General features: G+C 38.2%; 2 protein-coding genes across 2 annotated transcripts in view; both read left to right on the plus strand.

Annotated features, from left to right (window-relative positions):
• The window catches only part of LOC144432671 (putative neural-cadherin 2), a 35,721-nt gene extending 29,229 nt beyond the window's left edge, over positions 1-6,492 (plus strand). Inside the window, exons 11-12 of the mRNA XM_078120935.1 lie at positions 1,914-2,644; positions 4,263-6,492. Coding sequence (XP_077977061.1) covers positions 1,914-2,644; positions 4,263-6,243 — 2,712 coding nt within the window. The 3' untranslated portion in view covers positions 6,244-6,492. The remainder of the gene's footprint in view (positions 1-1,913; positions 2,645-4,262) is intronic.
• Positions 6,493-7,123: 631 nt separating this feature from the next.
• LOC144432672 (uncharacterized) lies at positions 7,124-7,759 on the plus strand. The gene has a single exon (XM_078120936.1). The coding sequence runs from the start codon at positions 7,124-7,126 to the stop codon at positions 7,757-7,759; it is 636 nt and encodes a 211-aa protein (XP_077977062.1).
• The last annotated feature ends 1,108 nt before the right edge of the window (positions 7,760-8,867 follow it).

The raw sequence follows: 8,867 nt of genomic DNA on the forward strand, positions 1-8,867 counted from the left end.
GCGAAAGTACACTTTTTAGAAGTTTGTTTTTAATACAACGTGTATTGTTTAAATGTTTGGTGTAACTATAGTACTAGTATGGTGCATACTTTAAAAGAGGCATATAAAAAGACAATGCAACTAGTCTTTGACCTAAGGAGTGCAGTCACCATTAGTGATATCTGTGTAACCAGAAATATTTTGAATTTTACATCGCTTCACATAGAGCTGCTGCATACATTTTAGACGTGTTCTAGAGAGTAACAATACTTTAATTTTCAAACTTTTGGAGAAATTATAGGATTGTCATGTGCAGTACAAGATAGTGGCTAGTTTAATATTATTCTGTCTTTCTTTTGTTCTTTTAGCACAACTGAACTGATAAGGTTCAGTAGTGCTATAGGTATGGCAAAGTGTGTGTGTGTGTGTGTGTGTGTGTGTGTGTGTGTGTGTAAACAACTTAATATCAAAAACTGCTAGACTAATTGCTTTGATAATACATGGTCATGTTACTTCTGGTGTCTAGTTGCGAAATTGTTCAAATTAAAATTATTGCAACAGAGATGTGAGTTTTGGGTCAAAAAATGTGAGTTTTGGTCAAAAAACTTAAACTCCAAAACTACTGGGCAGATTGGCATGAAATTTGGTGGGAACATTCTTAGGGGTGAGTAAATGAAGATTTGTTCATGACATGAATGTCAGTAATATGCACATTAGGGCTAAAAATATGTCTTTTTGGCCAAAAACCTATAATTCCAAAACTACTTACGTAGATTTCGCTGAAATTTAAGAGGGGTGCATCTGTGGGTGTATAGATGAAGAAAGATTAAGCATATAAGGATCTCATCAGTAATATGCAAATTAGGTCTAAAAATGTGAATTTTGGTCAAAAAATATATCTCAAGAAGTACTTGGTTAATGAGACTGAAACTTAGTGAGATGTTTCTAGAAGTGTTATTCTGCAGATTTTCTTCAAACTATTTTGACACAACTGGCCCTAGCAACCATGACCACGCCCTTACCAACAACCAAATGGCAGTATATTTTGGTCAAATAACATCATCTGGTAGGCAAGTGAGTAAACATTCAACAAATGTATGCAAATATCCCTAGCAACCATGATCACGCCCATAGCAACTGCCAAACGGTCGTGTATTTCACAAAGGTAACAGGGATTAATAAACAATTGAATAAACATTCAAAAAATGTATGTAAATTTGCCTAGCAACAAGACCACGCCTATAGCAACAACCAAATAACATATTGCAGATAACAGGAATTTGAAAGACAAATGAATGAACATTCAAAAAATGTATGCAAATGTGCCTAGCAACAAGACCACGCCCATAGCAACAGCCAAATGATCACATATATTGCAAAGATAATATCAGTAATTCCTACACAAGTGAAGAAAAAAATTCAAAAATGTATGCAAATATATCTAGCAACATGACTACGCCCATACCAACATTACAATGATCGTGTATATTGCAAAGATAGCAACATGGTTGGATAGGCAACTGGATAGTCATTCAGCAAATGAACATCCATTGTTAGCATGGACTAGCATATGGATAAACATTTTAAAAAACTGTACAGTTGTGCTACAATGCCATTGGCGATATATTTTTTTTAACATTTGTATTTGGGTGTTTTTATACTTTTTATGATACATCATGGTGGTCTGAAATTAAGAAGTAATAATAATAATAAAATATTAACAATATAAAACTAATGAATGTTTTGGACCGTAGCTTCATCATCAGCTAACTGTACCTACTACTCAAAGTCTTGTCTCAGGTGAGACTCATGATATCAGCCTAATATAGCCCAGGTTTGTACATTGTAGTACATTGATGATGTTGCCCACTCTAAGTGTTGTGTATAGCAAAGTATTCTTATCTTTAATCTTTAAATATTCTTTTGTCTTTCAGATTGAATCTGATATTGGCCTGTCAATAGTCACGGTCAGTGTCAATCCGTGTTCAGATGAAAGTGTCTGTGGTGGTGGTTCCTGCACTGTGGTCTACTCTGTCAATGAGAAGAGTGAAACCCTACTTGATAGTGGTCCGTCTGCCGTGGCTCTATCACTGGCGATAAATATGGGATTTGAGTGTGGCTGTAAAACGGAAACTTGTGGAATGAAATCTTGCGACCCCCTTTCGTGCTACAATGGTGGAACATGTCACAACACAGATTCGGGCTACAGATGTATGTGTCCAATGGGATACTCAGGCCCAAGGTGCCAAGATACAAAACGCAGCTTCTCAGGGGATGGATATGCATGGTATGAAGCACTAGAAACATGTGAGGATTTCCACCTCAGTTTAATGTTTCTAACAAACGATGCCAATGGTTTGCTGATGTACAATGGACCAATGATGGTAGATTCCCACATCAGTGACTTCATAGCAATCGGTTTAAGGGATGGAGATGTGAAACTTAGCATCGACCTTGGTGGTGGTATTCCTCTGAACGTTGGGGTAAAGAGCACAGCTAGCTTAGATGATGGAAAGTGGCACAGTATAGATGTGTATAAAATGGGAAAGCATGTCACTCTTATGGTTGACAAGTGTATGACATCAGATCTAGAGGAATACCCTACTTATAGTAATGAAGACACCTCATCTTGTCTCATTTCAGGAATGCTTGAAGGAAACCAAACGTAAGTATGTCTCTGATATGATGCAAAAAAGTAATTCATCTCTAAAGTTGTTAGCCTCCAATTCAACAGGCACTGTATACGTATGGACATCATGCAAGTGTCTACCCTCCCATTATGATGAATTTTCTAAGGAGACCATGACCTTTGACCGTAACATATTTTCAAGGTGACATGACCAATCCTATTCTGTCTAGGTTAATTCAACTTGAATACACAAAGACTCCATTTCTTTGATTCTTACCTCCATATAGGTCATAGTAAAATGCTCAATAAATTATGACATTATGTATCTAGAGACACCCTTGCAATTTGCACAATAACGTTGCCATAAAACACTCAAGGTGGTGGGTGGGTGGGGTGGGGTGGGGGTGTCTATGTCTTTGATTGAAGGCTGTCCATTAGTAAAATGGTGAATCTGTATGTTCATTTCGGTCACTGCGTAGAGATCTCAGCAAAAGTTAATTCAACAGTGACCTAAAAATATCAGACTCTTCCAACATACATATGAAATCAATATATAAAGTTGTTTTTTGATAGAAGGACAATACAAGCCAACACCTTGCTATTTTCAAAGTATAAAAAACATGTTGCTATGGTTACATGTTAAATGTATCCTATCAGTAGCTTCTCTGATTAAGAAAAGTCAGTAATGATATATGAAATCGAACAGCACAGTTACTGATCCTTGTGTGTAATTTACACTCACAGGTACAGTTTGGATTAAAATAAAACATTCGTTGCGAAAAACAGTTGACTAGCAGAGTTTGAGAAAAAGTTGGTCAAGAACAAAATGCTGACACTATGTAATCCTAATGGCTTCACTAATAACATAACACTAGTGCAAGAACATGGAATTGCAACCCTGGCCTTTAACTGATAACGTAACACTAATGTGAGAACCTGGGATTGAAACCCTGGCCTTTAACTGATAAGATAACACTAATGTGAGAACCTGGGATTGAAATCCTGGCCTTTAACTGATAAGATAACACTAATGTGAGACCCTGGGATTGAAACCCTGGCCTTTAACTGATAAGATAACACTAATGTGAGAACCTGGGATTAAAACCCTGGCATTTAACTGATAAGATAACACTAATGTGAGAACCTGGGATTGAAACCCTGGCCTTTAACTGATAAGATAACACTAATGTGAGAACCTGGGATTGAAACCCTGGCCTTTAACTGATAAGATAACACTAATGTGAGAACCTGGGATTGAAACCCTGGCCTTTAACTGATAAGATAACACTAATGTGAGAACCTGGGATTGAAACCATGGCCTTTAACTGATAATATAACACTAATGTAAGAACCTGGGATTGAAACCTTGGCCTTTAACTGATAATATAACACTAGTGTAAGAACCTGGGATTGAAACCCTGGCCTTTAAGTGATAAGATAACACTAGTGTAAGAACCTGGGATTGAAACCATGGCCTTTAACTGTTAAAGATAACATTAAAGTGACAACCTGGGATTGAAACCCTGGCCTTTAAGTGAAAACCAGCTGCAATCCTAGTGACAAAGCATAGACTATTAAATGCTCTTGTGTTGAAACATTACAGAACATCAAATTGTGCAGTTTCTACATTTTCATCCTCTTTATATCTTAACAGGATTCTGAACCTGAACACTGCTTTACAACTTGGTGGAGTGTTTTCAGGCAGTGGATATTCCTACCCATCAAGTGTTGGTGTTGATCTTAGCCAAGGATTCACTGGCTGTATTCGAGACTTAGACATAGATGGCCATACCTATCACCTTGGAGAACCAGCACAAGACATGAACTCTTGGCACGGTTGCTATGGCGCTGACTTCCATTGCATGGATTCAAATTCCAACCCAATCTGTGACCATGGTGAATGTATGGCAGACTTGTGGATGGCTCACTGTGTCTGTGATCCAGGTTACCATGGTGATGACTGCAGTCAAGAAACACCAGAGTACACATTTGGTAATAACAGCCATGTCACCTACTACCTCGGTCAGAATGTGGATCTTTCGGTTTCTAAAATCTCGCAATACCAGTTGAGCTTCCAAACCAGTCGTGGTGAAGGTACCATCTGGAAGATCTCAGCAGCAGAGACTAGAGAGGGAAAAGAGTACATCCATCTTAGGTTATCAGGAGGGCTTGTCACTGTCGATTACAATATTGGGGATGGTGATAATACTTTCATGGTAGATGGTGTGTATGTTGATGATGGAGAGTGGCACACAGTTCAACTATTCCGCCATCGCTTGCACTTCAAGGTGAAAATCGATATGGGTGCACCATGTCGACAAGTAGAATATGGAGTTCCTAATGGTTACCGTGAATTTACAGCAGATCCAAACAGCCTCATCATCGGAGCAGTGGAAGATGGGATGTGGAATTTCATGGGATGCGTGAAAGATCCCCGCATTGGAAATGTATACATCGGTCTAGATGGTTCCACTGATGGTACTACAGCTATGCCATCAATTGGTGTAAGTGAAGGTTGTAAGTCTGGACTCTGTATGGAGAATATGGAGGACCAGAATCCATGTAACGGCTCTCAGTCTGTATGTGTGGAAACATGGAATGATTATTACTGTAAGTGTGAAGATGGTAATAGTTATGATGAAGATAATGGTATGTGTGAGGAGATTGATCACTGTGAAGATGACCAGTGTCTTAATGGGGCTTATTGTGAGAATGGCAAAGCATCTTTCACTTGTAACTGCACCGAGGGCTACTTAGGTGACCTTTGCCAGTACCAGAGTATGTGTTACAATGATAACCCTTGTATGTATGGTGGGACATGCATGGATGATGGCCCATTTGAATACAAATGTCACTGTCCCACTGGACTCATGGGATCAACATGCACGGAGCTGGACAGGTGTGCATCAACTCCAGGTCCTTGTATGAATGGTGGTCAGTGTGAAACTATTGGAGATAACCAATACCGCTGTATATGTAGCTATGGCTACAAAGGCGACAACTGTGAGACGGATGACCCATGTGCTCCTAACCAGTGTAGAAATGGTGCAACGTGTATTCCTAGTAGTGGTTCTTTCACTTGTAAATGTACAACTGGCTATACTGGTTCAAAATGTGAAAACTTTGACCACTGCTTCACCTCACCATGCCAGAATGGTGGTGTCTGCGAGGTCTTAGAGAATGGATACCAATGTAACTGTAAGGGTGGTTGGAAAGGTACAACATGTACAATCAACGATCCATGTTATCCAAACCCTTGCAAGAACAGTGGTACTTGTACAACATTGTCAAATAATGATGGCTTCAAATGTTCCTGTGCAGATGACTGGGAGGGTATCACATGTGAGAACTCAGCTGCTTCAAGTGATTCACGTACTACTGGGCTTATTGCAGCTGGTTGTTTGCTTGGTCTTGCTGCTATTCTGTTACTTGGCCTCATCTATTACATCTACAAAAATCAAAACAAGTATAAACAGAAGAAAGGCACTTTTGATATGAGTCCAATGTCAACATCTGCACCCATCATTGCAGATAATGGTGAAGGAGTGTACAGTATTCCTGATGATATGCATTATGATAATCCGTTGTCCGTTTCCCAAGAAGAAGTAGCTGATCCAAAGGGGACAGCACTGTAGATGCCACTTTGGTCCTGGTATTCAAGAATATCTTGATTTGCTTCACATGCATAGTTGTCCTTGTTTTAACTAAATGGTGATAATATAGTCATTCAATCGATCCTTGGGTTATCATAGGCCTGCCGTCTAATACACTCTGAAAATGGATGACCAAGTTGAAACATTAATCTTTTGATTTGACATCAGTATTTGTCCAATGAAATGTAATTTTCACAATAACAGAACTCATAAACAGCTTTTGACAGTGAAAAGGACTAACAATAAAGTAGTTTGAGCTTGCAAGCATAACAAAATTGTGTGTGTGAATTGTTTCAATTTGTTCAGCACTTTCAAATGCACAAACACATTAATCGTCCTACTATACATGTAAGAACATGCAGCAGGACTCAGTTGCAATGGAAATGTTCGCATTGCCACGTGTCATAGATTTATATTATTTTTCAACTAAATGTTGCAAGAAATTGCGATCTGTGGTGTGGACAGTTTCGTATTGGATCCTGCATAGTTATATCAAACAGAGCCAGTGAACACTAACATGAAACGGACAGTAAGTCACGCAGTCATTACTTAACTGGACCCGTGACCCAAGTACGACCTTGACATGATGATAGAGGAAAAGATACTGACTGGTATGACATGGTCTCTTGGGTCTTAAACAATATGCTTGCACAATCAGGTCAGGTATGAGGGATTGGTACGAGGACTCGATGTACGCCCTCTTCGGCAATGCATACACATTATAACATATACAGATTATGTTAATTTCCAAGAAGACCTGAATAACTTAAGTCAATGGGCTGACACCTGGCAAATGTCATTCAATGTTGACAAATGTAAAATTATGCACACTGGATCATCAAATCCTTCATATACATACACTATGAATGGACAACCACTACAAACAGTCACAGAAGAAAAGGACCTAGGTGTTTTAATTCATAACTCGTTGAAATCAAGTCAGCACTGTGCAGCAGCAGCTAAAAAGGCAAATAGAGCTCTGGGAATTATCAAACGAAATATCACGTATAAATCAAAGTTTGTCATCATGAAACTATTCAACTCTCTAGTTCGGCCACACATTGAATATGCAGTGCAATTCTGGAACCCATATCTGAAAAAGGACATCGAACTCTTAGAAAAGGTGCAAAGGAGGGCTACCAAGCTGATACCTGAACTTCGACATCTCACTTACGTTGAAAGGCTAGAAGCACTCAGTTTAACAACATTAGAACAAAGACGGTTGCGAGGAGATTTGATACAAGTCTTTCGTTTTCTGAAAGGATTTGACAAAATTGATCAAAGCGTTTTATTCACCTACCATCCAACAAACAGGACAAGAGGACACTCACTCAAGATTTTTAAACCAACTGTCAGATTGAATATCCGGAAATACTTCTTTTCTCAACGTGTTGTACTCCACTGGAACAATTTACCAGAACATGTTATTGGAGCAGAAACTGTTAAAGACTTTAAAATTGTCTTGGACCAGTACTGGAACACTACAGGGATTATATAGGCCTTTAAGGCTTTTCTCCCTTACTTGCCATGGATGGATGTTACCATGGCAATCATATTAAATCATATTAAATCATATTTCCTAACTGAATGTTATGTGATCATTCCTGCCTAATTTATAAAGCAATATATTGTAATTTAATATGTAAATTACTGGAAAAATCTTCAACATGTTGAAGATGGGTAGTCTTGGAAGACGTCTTTTCTGAACTTTGTAAAATAATTAGCAAGCATGTGCACACTTGATATTATGAATGAATGAATGAACGAACGAACGAATGAATGGATGAAGGAACGAACGAACGAACGAACGAATGAATGAACGAATGAATGAATGTTATATAACCATATTCATATTCAGAATCGTATCCAATAGTAATAACTTATTGTCTTAACTGTACTCCCTATGTATGGTAACTGTTAATCTAATCCAGACTGTATGAATACGTACGTATAAGTATCTCTACAACCTTATGTCTACTACAGAGTTATCCATACTAGCTACTACCTGCTACATTCAGACCACCAAACATATACGGTGCATTTTCAACTACTCAAGCTTTTCCTTGCGAGCTACTGCATACAAAAAATATCCGAATATAGAAATGAAATTCTGAAATTAATTCTGAAAACAAACATAATTTTGACTTATTTATATTCAAATGTATTCAGACAGGTTTGAGGATAGGTCAGCCCACATGAGACCATCTGATGTGGTGAAGCCTTCTGTAAACATCCAATTGTTCTATAATGTGTGCCCTCTTGGGCCACATTCATCACTTGCCCAAAGTGGTCCAATATTAATGACAGATATTAATAAGAGTCAGCGTACACCCTTTTCGGTTACATACATATCACTTTGTTTTTCCCCCGAACGCTGTGTAGAACAACGTAATAGAGCCAGGAAAAAATTGGACACCCTATATAGGTGATTTAGCGATTGCAATTTGCCCACAAACATAATAATATTACTTATGTTACATTATTAAAATTATATCACTCAAGGAAATAATTCGACGGAATCATGAATATTATATTGATCCTTATTTATACTTGCTGGTTCTTTAACTTGTCTCCCAAGAAGTATATATAATAGTGAGGGTTACCCC

Source organism: Glandiceps talaboti, chromosome 3, assembly GCF_964340395.1.
Source record: "Glandiceps talaboti chromosome 3, keGlaTala1.1, whole genome shotgun sequence".
NCBI lineage: Eukaryota > Metazoa > Hemichordata > Enteropneusta > Spengelidae > Glandiceps > Glandiceps talaboti.

Excerpts from the sequence above, each read along its gene's own strand:
- LOC144432672 (XM_078120936.1), top strand. The coding sequence starts at position 7,124 with ATGAATGGACAACCACTACAAACAGTCACAGAAGAAAAGGACCTAGGT.